Raw genomic sequence first — 19951 nt, 5'->3', positions numbered from 1 at the left:
AACATTTATAGTTTGTTTGTATGTTTTCCACCCGAGAATCAATTTAGGATAATGCACTGCATTTATTTGCTATGCCTCTTTCATCTTTAATCTAGAATAGCCTTTCCATCAGCCTTACTGTCTTTGTCTTTCTCAGGCTTTCTTTCTTGTCTTTGTTATTTTTCTTAATACAAGCAAGTTATTTTATAGACAGTCCTTATATTTGGGGAAACCCTTCAAGCTTTCTCCCTTGTTGGTCTTGATATATCCCCATTCTTTGAGAACATTTTTACTTTCTGGCAAAATAAGATGTTCCAGGTTCATCTTGTGCTTTCCCTGCCTTTGCCCTGAAATCAAGCTTTCTATAAGAAACCCCAAATCCATTTAGCTATTTTAGTTCCTTTTACATTTTAAAAAACAAGATCTTCCATGCCCCTTGCAGCTGCTTGTGTGTCCTGCTTCTACACCCTCTCAATGGACATAGCTCTGTACATACAAATATGAACTCATAAGGATAGCTCTAATTCATATAATATACCATAGGGTACATCCTAGTCTTTTTTCCTTCCGTATTTGTAGCTCTTATCTTATTTGTGCTGTCCACAAAATATCTATGGATTTGCTCACGCTTAGAATGGAAAAGTAGTTTGAAAATTGTGAACCCATACCACTGTGTAAAGCAAACTTACCAACTGGAGTTTAATATTTGTTTTCATTTTTTTTTCCACTGATATATAGCAAAATGCATAATCTTAAGTATCTAATTTGATGAGTTTTGAAAATGCATCAGCCTGTATAACCGACACTCCTATCAAGACATAAAACATTTCTATCACCTGGAAATTCCTCTCATACCCCTTCCCAGTCATCACCATCCCTGAAGTGGACCCCAGAAGGGACCACTATTCAGTCTCCATGGTGGGTGGTCTGGTCATTTATAGATTTACAGTCTGGATCACATCTATTGAATAGACATATATCAATGATGAAATTACCCATAGAGAAGCCTCTTGCCAATCTTCCATTCCTTAACTTGCTCTTCAGAGAAGACCAAATGCACCATATGGATTACCTCATTTCTTATTAGAATGATTTCTTGAAATAGGTGTTAACATTTCTGAAGTAGATGATTTCATAATGAGGTGTCTTGGTGTATGGCAAGAAATACAGACTACTATTTATACTTTAGTGCTAAATTAATTTAACTGCACTAATAAAACTTTGAAAACCAACTTTTTAAACAGTATTGACTATAAAATAACATTGCTTAATTAATTGATAGTGCAATTACAATTTAAAATTTGGATTCTTTTTAATACCTCAAACATACTAAATAGGTCTAGGATACAGAATCTACTCAAATATAATATTTTAAAAATTATTTCATTTCTACTTAAACCTACTCTAAAAAATAAACATCATGGGTTTAGTTAATTTCTCTATTTATCTACCTATTTTTACGGCTTTAGGAGATCAGCTAATAATAAATTATCTTCTTCAGGTTGCAGAAATACTATAATACTTTTTCAAGATTATAGTAATTTTTACAGATCAAAAAAGGAAGAATATTTTCCTAGGCGAGTAGAGATTTCAAGATTAGATTAGTGACTTACTGGTTTTTGGTTATGGCATAGATCTTGACTCCAACGGATTTCAAGCTTGAGTTGCTATTCATATTTTTGATAGGTAAAACATTTCTTACTGCTTCACTAGAATCTTTTAGATTTTTGCCTTTCTCATAGGTTTTACCAATTTCCAACCTGGCATCATCTCCTTAAAATTATGCATTCTTCAAGTCACCCACGGCCCATATTATATAACCTATTTCCTTGACATTATTCTGTTAACACTATTTTTAATAACACACTTCTTATTAGCAGGTATCTTATTATAGTTATTAGTCTACCCAGAAGTTTTATTTCCTAGAAGTTCCAGCATGAGATCTCTGAAGCTAGTTCTACTTTGAGAACTAATTCATCATCTTGGATCACATTACTGTGCCCTCTTTTTCCTTATGTATTTTGTGTAACCACTTGTCCTGATATGGCTTTATTTACAACTCCCCTCTCTTTACCTGGCTGTTATGTGTGACCACTGGTTGTGCTCAATCTTTCTGGCTCCTGGATTGCTTCTTGTTTTTCATATATCTATTCAGTCACTGAGCACTTATCTTGTGCCAAGCATTGTTCTAAGTTTTGGGGATAATAGTGCTCTACGGACGAACAAAGTCTTTGCCCTAATAATGCTTATATTATAGGATAGGGCAGGAAAACAGAAACCTTGAGAAACCCAGCTACCACAGTTGATCAGGAAGTGACTGGCAGTGGGGTAGGAACAAGATTGGAGATGCAGGCAAGACCAGATCCTAAGCTCTGGTGAGGACTCAGTTGCCCATGGTAAATAGGAAGTGAGACAATTTAGAAGGCAGAAGAGTGACATTATCTAATTAGGCGTCTGTGTGGTGATTAGACTGCTGAGAGGAGCAAGGATAAAATTGGGGGGACCAGTCAGAAAGAAACAATGGTGGCCCTAAGATTATGGCTGAGGAAGCTGGACAAATGTCTGGATCTCATTAGTAAGTTCAGATGCTTAGAGCTATCTAAACTCACTAGTGATCACAGATAGATGAGGAGAAGAACCAAGGATTTGGGTTTGAGCAATAGGATGAGTGTTGATATCATTTACTGAGATGAGGAAAATGGGAAGAAACAGGACTGGAAGGGGAATAAAAGTTCTGATTTCTATATACTAAACTTGAGACTTCCTACCAGAGTTGAAGTGGTATTTACTGGCCAATTGGCACATAGGTACGTGAATCTAAAGTTCAGAGAAGTCAAGAATTAAAACACAAATTTGGAAGTTTTCAGCATATTTCTGGTATTTAAAGTCATGGCATTGGATGAGATCATCTATGGAATTACTGTTAATGAAGAAGAGAAGAAGGCGGAAGGCAGAATTCTAGAGTATTCTAAATATTCAGATTTTTGAGAAGAAAAGAGCTGGGAAAGAAAAACTGAGGAAAATCAAAGAGTGAAATGAAAGGACAATCACAAGTGTGTGGATAGTCCTGGCTGGGAGTCAAGTGAAGAAAGGAGCTCAAAGGTGATTCCTTAAATTTCTAGAAATAATCCACCAGGTCAAATAATGCTGAGGATTATTTGGCTTACTCCTGTTTCCCTGTTCTTACTTCTCTTTTTTTACACTTAAACAAATAAACGCATACCTTTATTTTAAAAACATGCTTCTACTTAATGAAATAGAAATACTCACATGTATGACAATCTTGTCCCTACTCAAAATAAAGACTAATAATTGAACACATCCTCCCTGTCTACCCTTCTTTCACAATACAACTGCCTTTTACACACTTTGTTTTTTTGCTTTTGAGTTTCTTTATCGACTCATGGGCCTTCATTAACAGTGTATTTTATTAACTAGGATAATTATTATGATTATTATATGATGCCCAAATTGTTAAAGCTAGCTAGTGTTATCCCATTTAATGTGGCTCCTTTATTCTTTAAAAATTACCTCTGATATTCTTGAAAATTTTCTTGCTCTCTGACAATACCACCACATTTCAGGGGCATTCTAATTTTTACTTGCCTTTAAAAAAAGGAGTTGGCTATTCTCTCAGGAATCTTTTCCCATTCATTTTAGAATGATTAATAGAGACCAAAAGCTCTGTGCTGTGGGTAAACATTGGGACTGGCGGTAAGCAAACTTGCTGAGGTTGCTTTATGCCACCATTAGTAATGGTAGAACATAAAAAAAATTCAATTTATGGTATCGGGTCCCATTGATCTTTTTTTTTCCTTTCAGCATATTATGTTGCTCTATCATAATTATCTTACCACATTTACTTCCCACCACAATGAAAATTCCATGTACAAATGGACAGTCTTATGCTCAGAGTAGTGAAGTTATTTACAACCCAACACAGAGCAACATAGAACGGGACAGCGCTAGTTCATCCCATCCAGTGCAACATCTGTGGAGCATCTAGTGTGTGCCAAGGAGTATGCTAGGCTTTGAGGTTACAGAAGTCAGGATCATGTTTCCTGTTTCCTATCAAACTGTACCTTTCTTTCCCTTGCTACTGAGAAAAACACTCTGGCCAGAGCAGGCAAAGGTGAAATGTAGCAAAAATTCAGCCAATTTTCTCTACCTAAAGGTAAGCTATTTCTGCCATCTTTAGCCTCAGCTGAATTGGGGTCTGCCTATCCTATGGGATTACGTCCTGCTCCTATCCCCACCTGTCTTCTGTCTTATAGCTTCTCCTTGCTTTTTTGGAATGTAGATGCTTTGAAACAAGAATATTTTGAAATATAATTAAGTCCCTTTTCTTCATCTGCAATGATTTCTCGGAAGGCTTTCTTCCCCCATTTCTTGGCTTTGGGTGAATGGAAAAGCTAGAAGGATTTTATATTGCTCAGTACCCCAACAGTGATTACAAAGTATGAATTCTTGGGTACCATGCCAACCTTCCAAATTAGAATCTCCAGAACTAGAAACTAGGAATCTGAATTTTTAGAAAATTTCTCAGTTGCTTCATAAAATTTAAGTACCATTGGCTATGACTTCTGTATTCTCAAGTATTTGTCCTCAGAGAAAGAAGCTCAGAGACAGGACACCAGGGAGGAGATTTCACCCTACCCCTTCTCCCTGGACAGGTCAAAGTGGGCAGGGGAGTCCCAAGGGACAGTGGAAGTGGGTGCTGTCAGAGCATCTGAAATTATCATTATGTCCAACTTGGCCAAAGTACTGATTCCTCTGACCTGAAAAAGGGAAAGTCAGAAGGCCTTTGATAATCAAACAGGGCCTCTGCAGCACATTATGCCCTCCTGGCCCAGCACCTGGAGAGTTAAGGAGCTGCCACCAATCAGTAGAAGCAGAGACATCCTCCCCTACCTGAGCCCAGGTAACCAACGGCAGTGGGAATGTCTCCCTCTCCTGCCTCCCAGCCTGCCCCTCATGTTCTCAGTCCCTCCCACAGAACCTGCTCATAGCTATATGAGGCTCCCCAGTATCCTGGTGCAAGGGAAGCCTCTAAAATCAGACCATCCCACATAAAGTCTCTGCCCTACCATTTTATTTTATTTTAATTTATTTTATTTTATTTATTTATTTTGGAATCATGACTTTATTTTATTTTGAATGTGTATTTCGTACCAGTATAGACTATAAAGCTTACATACAAAGACATCCCAGGAACAGTGAGCACCCCAGTGCCAGATTTCCATCTCCAATTCCCCATTCAAAGGCCCAGCTGGAAGGGAGGAAGCTTTCCCAGACTGGTGGAGTATGGCAGAAGCCCCCAGACCTAGGCCGAAGAAAGCCTACAGGCCCCAAACACACCACTCAGAGCATTTAAAGAAAATGTCTACAGTTGATAGAATAACCTTAACCAAATATCAGTCGTGCTCAAACACAGAGAGGCTTTCTCTGTCCCTCCGTAAAATACAACTCATTTGTCACCACTGGGAGTGCTGGTGCTCCAATTTTCTACTTTGAAAGATGGAAATTAAGGGAGAGAATTGTTTATTCTCGCTTTCCTAAACAAACTATATTTTAGGAAACCTTATAAATATAATTGATGGGGAAAAGCTTTTATATAGTGTTTTCTTTTCTTTCTATTTTTTTTAAACATCTTTATTGGAGTATGATTGCTTTACAATGTTGTGTTAGTTTCTGCTTTATAACAAAGTGAATCAGTTATACATATACATATATCCCCATATCTCCTCCCTCTTGCGCCTCCCTCCCACCCTCTCTATCCCACACCTCTAGGTGGTCACAAAGCACCGAGCTGATCTCCCTGTGCTATGTGGCTACTTCCCACTAGCTATCTATTTTACATTTGGTAGTGTATATATGTCCATGCCACTCTCTCACTTCATCCCAGCTTACTTTCCCCCTCCCCGTTTCCTCAAGTCCATTCTCTACGTCTGTGTCTTTATTTCCATCCTGCCTCTAGGTTCTTCAGAAGTTTTTTTTTTTTTTTTTTTTTTTTTTAGATTCCATATATATGTGTTAGCATATGGTATTTGTTTTTCTCTTTCTGACTTACTTCACTCTGTATGACAGAATCTAGGTCGATCCACCTCACTATAAATAACTCAATTTTGTTTCTTTTTATGACTGAGTAATAGTCCATTGTATATATGTGCCACATCTTTATCCATTCATCTGTCAATAGACATTTAGGTTGCTTCTATGTCCTGGCTATTGTAAATAGTGCTGCAGTGAACACTGTGGTACATGTCTCTTTTTGAATTATGGTTTTCTCAGGGTATATGCCCAGTAGTGGGATTGCTGGGTCATATGGTAGGTTTATTTTTAGTTTTTTAAGGAAACTCCATACTTTTCACAGGCTGCAGGTTTGTAGTTCCTGTTATTTTTGGTGTCTGCCCCCATGGATGAGGTTGGTTCAATGTCTTGTGTAGGCTTCCTGGTGGGGAGGGACTCATGCCTGTGTTCTGGGGGTTGGGGCTGGATTTTGTCCTTCTGGTGGGCAGGGCCATGTCCGGTGGTGTGTTTTTGGTGGACTTAATATGACTTTAGGCAGCTTCTCTGCTAATGGGTGGGGTTGCGTTCCTCTCTTATTAGTTGTTTGGCATAGGGCATCCAGCACTGGAGCTTGCTGGCCGTTGTGTGGAGCTGGGTCTTGGTGCTGAGATGGAGATCTCTGGGAGAGCTCTCACTGATTAATATTAAGTGGGGCTGGAAGGTCTCTTGTGGTCCAATATCCTGGCCTCAGTTCTCCTACCTCAGAGGCTCAGGCCTGACAGTAGGCTGGAGCACCAAGACCCTTCTAGCTACATGGCTCACAAGGAAAAGAAGAACAAAACAAACAAACAGATAGAACCTCAAAACAAATGGTAAAAGCAAAAGTAAACAGACGAAGTCACACAAAGAAACATACACACACACAGTCATAAAAAGAAAGAAACAAACAAAACACAACAGCAACCAAGAAAACAGACAGAACCCTAGGACAAATGGTAAAGCAAACCTAAATAGACAGAATCACACAAAGAAACATGCACACACACAGTGATTAAAAACAAACAAACAAACAAAAATACGAACAGACAGGACCATAGGACAAATGGTAAAAGCAAACCTAAATAGACAGAATCACACAAAGAAACACAGACAAACACTCACAAAAAGAAAAAAAAAAGGAAGAGAGCAACCAAACCAATAAACAAATCCACCAATGATAACAAGCACTAAAAACTAAACTAAGATAAATATAAGACCAAAAACAAATCAGACACAGAAAGCAAACCCCAAGTCTGCAGTTGTTCCCAAAGTCCACCACCTCAATTTTGTGAACATTTGTTGTCTATTCAGGTATTCCTCAGATACAGAGTTTATCAAGTTGATTGCAGGGATTTAATCTGCTGCTCCTGAGGCTACACAGAGAGATTTCCCTTTCTCTTCTTTGTTTGCACAGCTCCTGGGGTTCAGCTTTGGTTTTGACCCCAACTCTGCATGTAGGCCACCCTCAGGCCTATGTTCCCTGCCCAGACAGGAGGGGGTTAAAGCAGCAGCCGAATAGGTGGTCTTGCTCATTCAGGTCGGGGAGAGGGAGGGGTACAGTAGTCATAATTGGAATGTGGGGCGAGCCTGAGGTGGCAGAGGCTGGCCTGACGTTGCACCAGCTTGAGGCGTGCCATGTGTTCTCCTGGGAAAGTTGCCCCTGGATCACGGGACGCTGGGAGTGGTGGGCTGCACAGGCTCCCAGGTGGTGTGGGTAGTGACCTGTGCTTGCACACAGGATTCTTGGTGGCAGCGGTGGCAGCGTTAGTGGTCTGTGCCCGTCTGTGGGGTCCAAGATGATAGCCGCAGCTCACGCCCATCTCTGGAGCTCACTTAGGTGGTGCTCTGCCTTCTGTGAGCACACAGAACAGAAATTCCCTCTCCTTGTGCACCCTGAAACAACCGTCTCTTGCCTCTCCAGCAGGTCCAGACTTTTTCCTAGGCTCCCTCCCGGCTAGCTGTGGCGCACTAGCCCCCTTTAGGCTGTCTTCACGCAGCCAACCCTAGTCCTCTCCCTGGGGTCTGACCTCCAAAGCCCGAACCTCAGCTCCTAGCCCCTACCCGCGCCAGCGGGTGAGCAGACAAGCGTCTCAGGCTGGTGAGTGCTGGTCGGCACCAATTCTCTCTACCCTACAATGTTAAACTCTTAGCACCCAGTTTGTTCTAATAGTAAAATCCATAGAATTGTGTTAAAGGCAAAATGAGATGATGCAAAGTGTTTGGCACTACACTTGGCACAAAATAGCTTCTCCACAAATGGGAGTTGTTTTACTGCTATAAAACACTTAGTAAGTTTCCTCAGATTTTAAGGCAGTGCAGTTATCAGAGGGTGTTTTCTGGATGCTTGGGCATTCATCGGCTTTACTGAAGACTGCTACTTGATCAAACATAATCCTTTAGGAAATATAACAATGTAATGAATAGATAGATAAAAAGATAAACAGATGGACTTGAAATAACTTCATGCTCTTTATATATTTATATATTTGTAGGTGACTTGTATTTTAACATTTGAAATACCATGTTAAACTAGGCATTTGCAACTATTGAGAATTAAATCACTAGCTCTGCTCTAATTGCAGTTATTGAATTTTGACTTCATTGTGAATATGGCTCAGTTGGCTTAATTCCAGCTGTTCACTGGTAATTTCTTGGCATGAAGATGTTGCAGGCCAGTAGCACATTTAGGAGTGCCTGTACACTTTCAGATTCTAATATACTCTCCAATTTAATCTGCCTATAACACAAACGTTATCTTTTACCAGTACACTATCAGTGGTCAACATTGTGTATGAAAAATTATTCGAGTTCATTATGTGTGGAAATTACTCAAGCTCATGTATTAGCTTATAAACATCATAATAGGTTTTACTGCTTATGTGAACTCTGTGTGAATTCAGTGACCTCCTAAACAGGAGATGCTGCTGAACCTCCTTCCATTGTTACCATAGCTACTGTGGTTGCTGAGGGAAACCCTGCACAAAGATGCAGTCTCCACACTCAAATATGATCTAAAGCAGCGTTTCTCAAACCTGGCTATGCATTATCATCAACATGGAGATTTAACTGAAAAATGAATTTTTAAAATGCCCCTCTCCATCCCAGACTCATTAAACCAGAGATGGAGAAGGGGGAGCAGGTAACAGCATTATTTAAAAGCATTCCAGGTGATTCTAATGGGAAATGGAAGTTGAGAACCACAATCTAGAACCAGAGATTAAGAGATGATTTAAGAGAAGTTATAGAGATTAGCACAAATTAAGGCTTCCTCTATGATCTGATCAGAAAAAATTGAAATTAAGGAAATATTTTTAAAGAAGAATTCTTCAAAGAAACTCAAGAATATTTGAGGATGGGAACACATAATTCTGAAATACCTACTGTGAAGATCTCTAGAAACTAACTGTGGTGGATGGAGTGTTTCTTATTCTTCTTTTTCTTAAACTTAAGGAGAAATTTAGAGCCATCTAAGTGGAAAGCAGTCCTAGGCCTGCATATGACATCGAATCTGACTTCTCCTCAAATAGAAACTCGGTTGATAGACCAAATTGTCATAAATCCACACTACAATAAACGGAGAAAGGACAGTGACATTGCCATGATGCATCTTGAATCGAAAGTGAATTACACAGGTAAGAGAAATCAGTTTTAGTCATCCTATCTGCCCAAATTAATTCAAAATTAGATTTGAAATATCAGTACCAGTGCATTAATAGTCCATAAAAGTTGGATAATTTGTTATAGAAATCGCTATAATTTAAATGAAATTGGGGAATATAGAGAAACACATTAAATTACCTTCATCACAGTGCTTAAATCCAACTTTCTAGAAAATTGAACAGTAAAATACAACTCTAAGAGCCCTCTATATCAGTAAACTCCAAGGAGCAGCCCAGAGATAATAGGTCATGCTCTATTGTGTGCCGTCTTTGTTTCTCATGGGAAAGAAAGATAGGTCCATCTGCCACAAAGGCCGGAGTAGGACAAAGTGAGAGACAAGCATATGTTCAAAGAGCGAAGTGAGTAAGAATGGTCATTCATAAAGGAGATTCAATAATATTAATAAAATAGCAGATGGAGGACTTCCTCCAAATACCTAGATAAGGTGCAAGAAATCACCTGAGGGAGTGAACTTCATCTGAAGGGCTCTGCTCAGCTCCAACCTTTACACTGAAGACTTTCCCAGTGTCCAGTCAGGAGAGAGTGCGTCCCTGTGCTTCTCTGGAATTCTGTCTCCGCATGCGTGAGAGCACTTAACAAAGGCAGATGATTGCTGCAGTTCATTGTATTAGACCTATCCTTTTATTCACTTTTGTGTCTGCCTTGGGTTTTACATGTCATGGATGTTGAATGAATGTTAGGAGGCTTGCAAACTGTTGGAGAAAGGCTGAAAAAGTCAGCCACCAATGCTAATGCCTCCGTAAGTACCCTATAAAACAATCGCCTAAAAGCTTTTTGAATGTGTAGGTAATTGGGGAAAATAACAAAAAAAAACCTCAGAACATTTGCCCAAGTTTCTCTTAACTGACCCTGAAAAATACAGTCTTACCAAGATTTTCATAGAACTGGAACCACATTCTATTAAGTACTGTGATTATTTAAAAATCAAATGTAAATGACTAATTCCAGAACTAGGATGTTGTGTACATAATAACAGAGTCATAGAGACAATGGAGAAAATCCTAAAAGGCCATCAGTGGTACCTAATCCATTGTCAAAGAAGTGCTTCTCTGAAATGCTTCTATCCCCTAAGATTGATGTCTAAAAAATGTCCAGGCAGGATAAAATGAAAATACAAGGCTTTTTTTAGATGAAATGTTGAAAATGATTGATTTTTAAAACTTTTGGAAATGAATGTGTGTCTGTTCTTGTTTTTGTTTTCTTTCATGTTTACAGATTATATACAACCTATTTGTTTACCCGAAGAAAATCAAGTTTTTCCTCCTGGAAGAATTTGTTCTATTGCTGGCTGGGGAACACTTGTATATCAAGGTACATTATCAGACTCAATAGAAAACGCCTATTAGTAAAAAGCATGCTATTGCTCTATCCTGTGAATATTTTCAACATTTTAAAAAACTCTTATACTATAACAATTGTCTGCAATATCTCTTAAAAGCACTGTCTGGCTTATATTCATATGTTGCATATTTGTAGAGTTAATTTTTTTTCCAAATTGCATGGAGCATATTATAAAACTATAATTCTTATTAGAGGGAAATTCAAGCATTCCCTAAACTCAATATCTAATTTTAGTATTATAAACTCTCTGATGAAAATATATACCTATTGAAATAAATATAACCAAAGGCTACAAAAATGTATTTTTATAAAGCATATGGATAAAGTCTCATCAAAAGCCAAGTTATTAACTGTCACATTTTCCAAATCAATAAAACTATTTGTATTTATGATATAAATGTTTCACACTCACATTCCCTAAGATGAGAAGGGAGTCAGTTTCAACATGCTCATTCTGCCTACTGACAAGAAGACTCAGATATGGCATGAATCTTACATTGAAGACTATAAATTAATAAACCAATGACTCACCAGCATTATTTAATAGCATGTTTTCCAAACAAAGAGTATCGAATTATGTTGTACACCTGAAAATAATATAATGTTGTATGCCAACGATACCTCGATAAAATTTATTCCAATGTCCTTGCAATATTTCATCAACTCTAAGATGTACATTTTTTTCACATTAAACTATGTAAAATGAAAAAAATGCCACAGTTAAATTGGAAAATTTATTTTCTTTCTTCATGGCAAATAAAGCATGTCTTACAATGGAAAAAAATAACCACACTTTTTTTTTTTTTTTTTAAAAAGCATTCTAGTACTTCAAACCCTCTGAACGTAACTGCAAGTTTCACTGGTTTCAAAATTCCTAATAGGAGTTACTCCGTCTAGGCTAGAGTTTGACCACTCACTAATAGTTAAGCAAAAGGGAACAGCAGTATTGTTGGGTGGAAAAACCTGGTCTCTAGAGTTACAACAGGTCATATCCATGATATTTAAAAATCCTAATTGCATTTAAGATGAAAAGGCACAAAATCTTGTGGAGAGGTGCATGTCCCAGAAGCAAAGGATTCACAGCTAAAATACTTCTTGTAAAAGAGAGCATAAAATCTAAGTCAAACCCTTGCCTGACGATTCTGACAAAGGTTCTCCACTGCAATTACGTTATGTTGTTGAAATGCTTCATTTCCGCTGCCCATAAAGTATGTTGAAGTCAAAGTCTGTATATTATTGTATTTCCTCCACTTGAAAAATGTCATGACTTATTAAATTTGAAATCTAAAGAGTAAAAATGATTCTTAGATAGATATTTTCTCTATCAGACTTCAAGCTAAAAGACATTTATGACCACAATGTACTCTTCAAAGCAAATTATCTACTAACAAAATTTAAGACTCTTTATTCCATAGGAAATTATTATTGTTTTAAGAGTTGAGTAAACTTGCTCACATTTGCTTATTGTCACTAAAGATATGCATTTAATTGACTTAGGAAAAGTCTCTAGGAGTGGTATGGAGACAAGAAAAAAATCTGCATCTGAGATCAATTTCATTTAGGAATAAACAGATTACTTTTAAATACTTCTTGGGTGTGGCAATTTTAACAAATGTTATGAACTTTTTCCTAGGGTTTCCAACTATTTCTAAAACCCCAGTTTTTCCCCTTTGAGTATATTACACTAGTTAATTTTTTAAGATCATGAACATGTTGCTTACTAAGAGAGAAAGGAGTATTATTTGATTAAATTAAGGCAACTAGTAAACTTAAATAACTTTACTGACATTTTTATGTGGGTTTTTTGGTATGAATATGTATATTTTCAATTATCCTCATGGTAACTCATGTTGACAAATATCAAAGGTAAGAACACTGCTCAAATTTCTTTCTACCAAAAAGTTTTATCATATATCCAAACAATTTTTTCTTCCTTGACAAGCAGCAAAATTTTCTTTTATTTTTAATTCTAAAACTAATTCTACCAGCCCATCCTCAATCTTCATAGAACAAATGACAGTGAGATGCTGAAAGTTCTCCCCCATCTTAACCTCTCTAAATCACTTTTTAAAATTCAAGTTCATTGTCAAACTTGAAAAGTCATCCAGCCTCTGAAGTCACTGGCACCAGCTGGTAATCGCCTCCCAACTTCACACTGTCATACTTTGAAATTGACCATGTTTGCAGTGTTTACAACAGACAAATTGGCAGACAATACACAGTGGGGCTTTGTTTTTATTTCTTGAAAAATCGGTTATTAAACATTTACCAACACACCACTGATTACATATACATTGCTTTACACCTATGTGCGCGTGCGCGTTTGTTTCTTGTCTTTTTAGTGTGGTGATGAAACTTAGCTAGAAATGAGGGCACATACATTTTTGCAACAACATTGGCTGTCAAATGTACTAGCTTATTTTCAACTTTCTGCCTTTCCTGAGAAAGCAAATAGAATTGCTAATTATTAGAAAGTGCTTATCATGTACCTTTTCTGGGTGCACTAGACACCTGTTTTTTTCACATCCCTCTTGGGATTAGTATTTCGGTAAACAGAGATTCATGCTTCCAGTAGATGAGTCATTTTGTGAAAAGCATGGAAGTATACTCTGCTACTAAATGCCTCCTTTCTCTTCCCCTGCACGTGGATGACAAGCTGATTGCCCTGAGACCAGGGCACAGTTCCTCTGAGCTTCGTCTCCTGTTCAGTACGCACCTGTTTGCTCATACAGCCCCACGAAGGAGCTGAATGCCATTATAAGGGAGCACCTCTTCAGGTGCCAAATGAAAAGCACTGCTGGATTTCTGAGACTTTGCTGATTTCCATGAATGAAACTTTTTGTGTTGGCGGGCTTTTTTCCCCCATAAGCAATGCTGTAACCATTTGAAATTACTGAAAATACCTAAAGACCGTCTAGTCCAACCCACCATCCCTGCTAGCCCTTGGGAACTAAAGAAGTGTTTTACTGTTACCCACTTGGCAAAATCTGCAGATGGGCTTTATTATGTGCTTTTAGCATTTAGTTCCATTATGTATACACACAGTACTCAGTAATGAGAGTGAACTATTGAAATAAAAAGACTGATGGTGGCTCCTTCAATGATGATCACTTCTGACTTCTGACTGGCTGGCTGCATTATCCATTTTGAACAGGTCCTCCTGCAGACATACTGCAAGAAGCTGATGTTCCCCTTCTATCAAATGAGAAATGCCAACAAGAGATGCCAGAGTATAACATTACAGAAAATATGGTGTGTGCAGGCTACGAAGAAGGAGGTGTAGATTCTTGTCAGGTAAATATGTAAAACTGCTCACTCAATATTTCCAGAAAGCATTGCTACATGATGAGTTCATCACTCAACAATGATTAGGGAGTGCAGAAATCATCAGGGTCTTAATTTCATTTCCTCATTTACAAAACTGTGACTTTTCACTTTTATTTGTGGCTTATTTGCATAGTACTCCTGGGTGGACCTGAGCATTAGAAACAGAACTAATTTTTATCAACAAAGGTTACAAATCAGATGCCTTTAGGGACTAGGCATAACATGTGGATGTGTCTGACTGCCAGGAAAAGTATGCAGTATTGGGCCTGGGGGTGAACTGAAGAGTATGTACCTTAGCTAGAATCATTTATTTTCAATTTCAAATTCTTTAAAACCCTATTCAAACAAATCAAAGAAAAACAGGTCTGTGGGCCAAATTGGCCTGTACTCCTCTAATTCTCAACCCTGATTTAGAGTCTAGTCCAGGCGTCCAGTGACCCAGAATAATTTCTGCATGAAAACCAACCTAGAGAGCCTGCAATATGTTTGAAGTATCACTAGCTTTTTTTTTTTTACAGAATAAAAATTGATTTATTTAAAAAACAAATACTTTGAGAATAACATTAAAATAAGTAAATAGAAGCACTAATAAGTTGGCATCCAGTGTCCTAATGAGGTTTTCAATTGGAGCTTTTTAGAGAGGTGTGATTTTTTGCTCATTCTTTTGACTTGTGTGACTTTCAAAGAAAACTCTTACCCACAAACTAACCCTCATGGAAGATAAAAACATGTTTTTATTTTTTTTGAATTTTTGAATTTTATTAATTTTTTTATACAGCTGGTTCTTATTAGTTATCTATTTTATACATATTAGTGTGTATATGTCAATCCCACTCTCCCAATTCATCACACCACCACCACCCCTGCCACTTTCCCCCCTTGGTGTCCATACGTTTGTTCTCTACATCTGTGTCTCTATTTCCACCTAGAAATAATGTAGCCATCTATCAGCTCCATGAAATCTATATACATTCAACAAATAAAAAGTAGATTCTGCTAGATTTTAGTTTTATAATTAAATTTTAGGTGCCGTATGGACTAGCCATGAAAGCATGGATTCTGTGCTCAAACTACTTTTTTGACCCTTGCTTTAACGCTTACCAGTGAGTCTGGGCAAGTCACTTAGGTATTATTGAGAGGTTTAAAAGAGATAACACATGTAAGGCATTAAGTACGGGCACAAAAATATTAACAATTTTTATTACGAGATTTTTAAAATAAATTTTGGGGCATATTTTCTATATTTGAAAATTAATAAAATATTAATGCACTAACATCTACTGGATTAGATGAAACCTGATAGCAGTACTGAGCAAATTACTAATCTACAAATGCAGATGTAGCGATCTATACTGTGAGGAAAGGGCTTCACTTTGTTAAAGTGTAAACAACTTGTTATCTATATGGACACATACTAATACATATGTCATAATAATTGGACTGAATACAAGACTTTCTTAACAGACAGTTAAACAGGTGGATCCGAATATGTGTTCTCTAGTGAAGCGAATGTCTCATGTCATCTTAAATGTTCAGCTTAGTTTTATATTTATTCTGCTTTGATGACACTTGCATATTCAAGACGAATAGGATAGCATTCTTGTTTACAATTTTTCTCTTATACTTTCCTTTTAAAATGAAGAGTGTGCTAAAGGTAAGATATATTGCCACTTAGAGGGAGATTTATAGAATTATTGCTCAGAAGGGAAATCAGCTGTACAACTTCAATTAGAGTTAATGGGGGTTGTGTGGCAGGCACCTCATGCACTAGGTAGAAAATATGACTGCTGATGTTATCGATGCTTGGGTTACATTAAGCCAGCAACTCATGCCAGGTCTCTGAAATCTCATATTTGGTTCCAATTTCTAGAGAGTCTAAGTATGTTATTCATTAGCAAGTAAGAAAGCTCCCACACAAGGCAATACCTTGTATAATATAATGTTATCATGATTGAGTAATCGATCGTCTAGAGAGTTACATGATTTTCTTTGTTCATCTTTAATATTGTGTTAAAAAGGAGGACTGATTACAAAAGGATACATTATTTTAAATTATGCATATGTTACTATTGATATATCACTTGAATAAGTTCTTCGAAGCATTATTTTTTCCCTATAGTGGTGAAGAATTTGCCTTATTAGTCATTCACATGTTCTTGAATATCTTCTGGCTTCCCAAAGGCTTGTGCTTGCTAGGCAGCTGTTTGGATTTTAAGGCACCATGAGTGGCTGTCAAAAGTCCTCTCTCTATAAAACTAAGTGAATGACACAAAGAGAAAACCCATTCTGCTGACTATTCTGAGACTTGTTCTATACACTACTGGTTTTTGAAATGTGGCCTCCAATCCAGGAGATCAGCATCACCTGAAATACTGTTATAGGTGCAAATTCTTGGCCTTGCCAGAGAGTCACTGAATCAGAAACTCTAGAGGTGGAGGCCCAGCAATGTCTGTGTGAGCAAGCCCTCAGGTGATTCTGATGCAACCCAAGGTTTAAGAACCACTACCCTAAATAAAAATGGTCTTCAACCCTTATACTCAGATGTTCAGTCAAAGAAGTTAATGATTTTTGTTTTCCTTTATAAATATAGCATCTCTGTAGAAACATAAACTTTAGGTTAATACTTTATGGTCTGGACATTCACTCATATTTTTGAAGTACTTACACATCTCTGAGATAATGGAAGGAAATAACTTCATTGAACAAATCAGAAAATGAAGGCGAAGAGAAGTAACACAGTAGAACTGAAATGGTGTATGTAGTTAGATGATGGGAAGTGATAGACACAGACAGAACACTCAGCTGTTTGGCCTCAGGCCTGCTGGTGGATTCTTTGAATAACAGCCACTGAGCCAGTACGTGCTGGGTAATTTAAAATCCTTGTTCAAGTAATCAACGTCTGGATTCTACTGTCTTTTAAAAAATATGAAATTATTTTTGAAGATATGAAGCAAACCAAATGACTCCTTTTTAAAATACCCAAACATTTGAGGTTTATTTTTACTAACTTCTAAGTCACATATCACTTTGAGTCAGTATTTATTCTTACCTTGAATTGACATTGTTCCGTAAATATTTCTGAACCATATTATGAACTAAGGCTTAGGATGCAGAAGTCCAATCACAAACCCCGCCTTCAAACAGCTTGAACGCATTTGTTACATCTAGAAAAGGAGTAACCCATGGTTGCCAATGAGATTTATACTCCTCTCCCTCAGGAGAGAAAGGGTGAGTTTCTAGACCACAATTTTTTCCCTTAAATATAAGTCCCAAAGGTGATAAAGAATCAGGCAAAATGTCTCTCAGGATACTTTTTAACATAAGCTTAGCTGAAATATTCTATTGTACCAGTGATTTACCAAAGTACACAAGGCTTTAAGTTCCTTCATAAATATAAAAGAGATTAATTTAAAATGCTGTCACAATTAATGTGGGAGACAATATTTGTCAATTCTCTGTCATTAAATAACGGTACTATACATTTGCTTTATATTCATTTGCATTACACGGGAATAATCCTGTGGAAATAAAATCTATGTAATGAACTCAACTAGGCATTGCTATAATTAACATTTATGAAAATTAAAAGCATTTCATCAATTAAGATAGATGAAAATGTGTGCCTCTCACTAGAAATTATATCATAAATGTGCCTATTTCAGCTGAAATATTGGTTTTTTTTCAAATCTGACTGTGCTTGTCTAATGCTAAAAAGTTAATGCTGCCCAAGAGAACTAAAATCAACTTTATGTGTGAGTTATTAGTTATCCTAAAGCACATAATGTGGAATATTGTCTTACCACAAAGCCCCTCATAATACTTAGGACATATCTCCTTTAATAAAAGGATTAGCTTTTAACATATATTTTGGTTGGGATGCTCTCAGAGTTGTGCCTTAGAAAATTTCTTGGTACCCATTAAAATGCCATACTTAAAGCAAGGAAATGCTTGCTATAAGAGTAAATCATAAAAAATTACATGTAAATTTTGTTTTAGTTGCTATAGTTTCTCTGTGTACTTACTGAGCAGTGAAAATTTCTAATTCTTGGCCTAGAGTGATGGTGAGAATATTTACAGATGACTTGCAATGGCAATTAAACCATATTTTTGATCTTCAGTTTTGAACTTATTTGCTTAAAAAAATATATATATATATATATATATATATCAATTGATCACACATCTACAATTTTCTTTTGCAATTTACTCTTTAGGGGGATTCAGGAGGACCACTCACGTGCCAAGAAAACAACAGATGGTTCCTGGTTGGTGTGACCTCATTTGGATACCAGTGTGCACTGCCTAATCGCCCAGGGGTGTGCTCCCGGGTTCCGAGGTTCACAGAATGGATACAAAGTTTTCTACATTAGAGTGTTTCCTGAAGCAAAGATGAAAATCAGGCAGTTTTCCCATTCCACTTTAAGAAGCATGGAAATTGAGAGTTTTGAAAAAATCATTTCTAAAAGCCTTGATTCTTTACCTAAGCCACTGAAATGCTGGGGGAGAAAACAAAAACTAATCTTTACAATACAAAGTAACTTTAAAATAACAAAGTTTGATTTTATTGTGAACAGTTATTCTTTCACAGATATTTCCTTTGTTCTTAATCATTATTTTGATCATATTCTCTTATTTAAAGGAATGTTATTTTAAAGCATATACTATTACACTTAAAGTTTAAGCAAAATTAGGAGAAGCAAAATAAACTATTTGCACAAAGTATGTTATTGTTTAAAATAGACTGCTGTAAATTATCTAATTCCACCTTAGATCACTATTATAAGAATCTCAGTAATTCTCCTGCTTTTCTATCCAAATGCATTTCCAATCCAACTTGAGCACATCCTTAATATTTTTCCCACTTATCAAAAATATTTATTGTAAGCTCATGTCACAGACCTGAACTAAATTGATCGCACAATTCTCTCAAATAAGCTAATTAAACAGCAAAATAGCACAAGTCCATATATCGCCCTTGTACCAAAATTAAAGCTAAATTAACTAATATTGTCGTACTTTCATTGGATCATTTTTTACCTGGATTATTCATACAGCCCGTTTATTTCAAGCTAGTGTTTTTTAGGTTTCCAAAAATTATCAGACATATCAAAGAAATACAACTATTACAAATGTGGTTTTTCTCTGATAGATGAGTTACAGTGGATATTTCTAACATGTGCAAAACTTATTTAGACACAGCTGAATTGCCCACTGGAAGGCCAAAAATGTGGAATAAATGAATTTGCTCCACTGCTTTAAACTCTTGGATCATTTCCAGAGTAAATGTAAACTTCAATTTAGCTTACCACACAAAATCTACTGATTTTTTCAGGAAGACAAAATTCATACAAATTAATACAAATGTACACACACACACACACATTCTTGCATGGGTCTATATGGTCCAAAGTAATAGAAGAGAGAGTAAGGTTTCAAGCAGTTGAAAGAAGGGGTCAATCAGTTTATATTGGCCTTATGGAAGAAAGGAGACTTGGGCTACACCTGAGAGGAATAGTTGTTACTGACGTACTGAAGAGGCAGTGGGGACCACCGTGTAAGTGGGAGAGATCCTGAA

At 36.9% G+C, this 19951-nt stretch overlaps 1 protein-coding gene across 2 annotated transcripts in view; it reads left to right on the top strand.

The window, feature by feature from the left end:
- TMPRSS15 (transmembrane serine protease 15) overlaps nucleotides 1–18746 on the top strand; it is a 135140-nt gene extending 116394 nt beyond the window's left edge. For both annotated transcript variants that reach the window (XM_019922279.3, XM_073803640.1), the window contains 4 exons: nucleotides 9478–9659; nucleotides 10924–11019; nucleotides 14204–14343; nucleotides 18591–18746. In XM_019922279.3, coding sequence (XP_019777838.2) covers nucleotides 9478–9659; nucleotides 10924–11019; nucleotides 14204–14343; nucleotides 18591–18746 — 574 coding nt within the window. The remainder of the gene's footprint in view (nucleotides 1–9477; nucleotides 9660–10923; nucleotides 11020–14203; nucleotides 14344–18590) is intronic.
- The last annotated feature ends 1205 nt before the right edge of the window (nucleotides 18747–19951 follow it).

Source organism: Tursiops truncatus, chromosome 4 (assembly GCF_011762595.2).
Source record: "Tursiops truncatus isolate mTurTru1 chromosome 4, mTurTru1.mat.Y, whole genome shotgun sequence".
NCBI lineage: Eukaryota > Metazoa > Chordata > Mammalia > Artiodactyla > Delphinidae > Tursiops > Tursiops truncatus.
The sequence above is the reverse complement of the archived record's forward strand: the minus strand, read 5'-3'. Positions and strand labels throughout refer to the sequence as shown.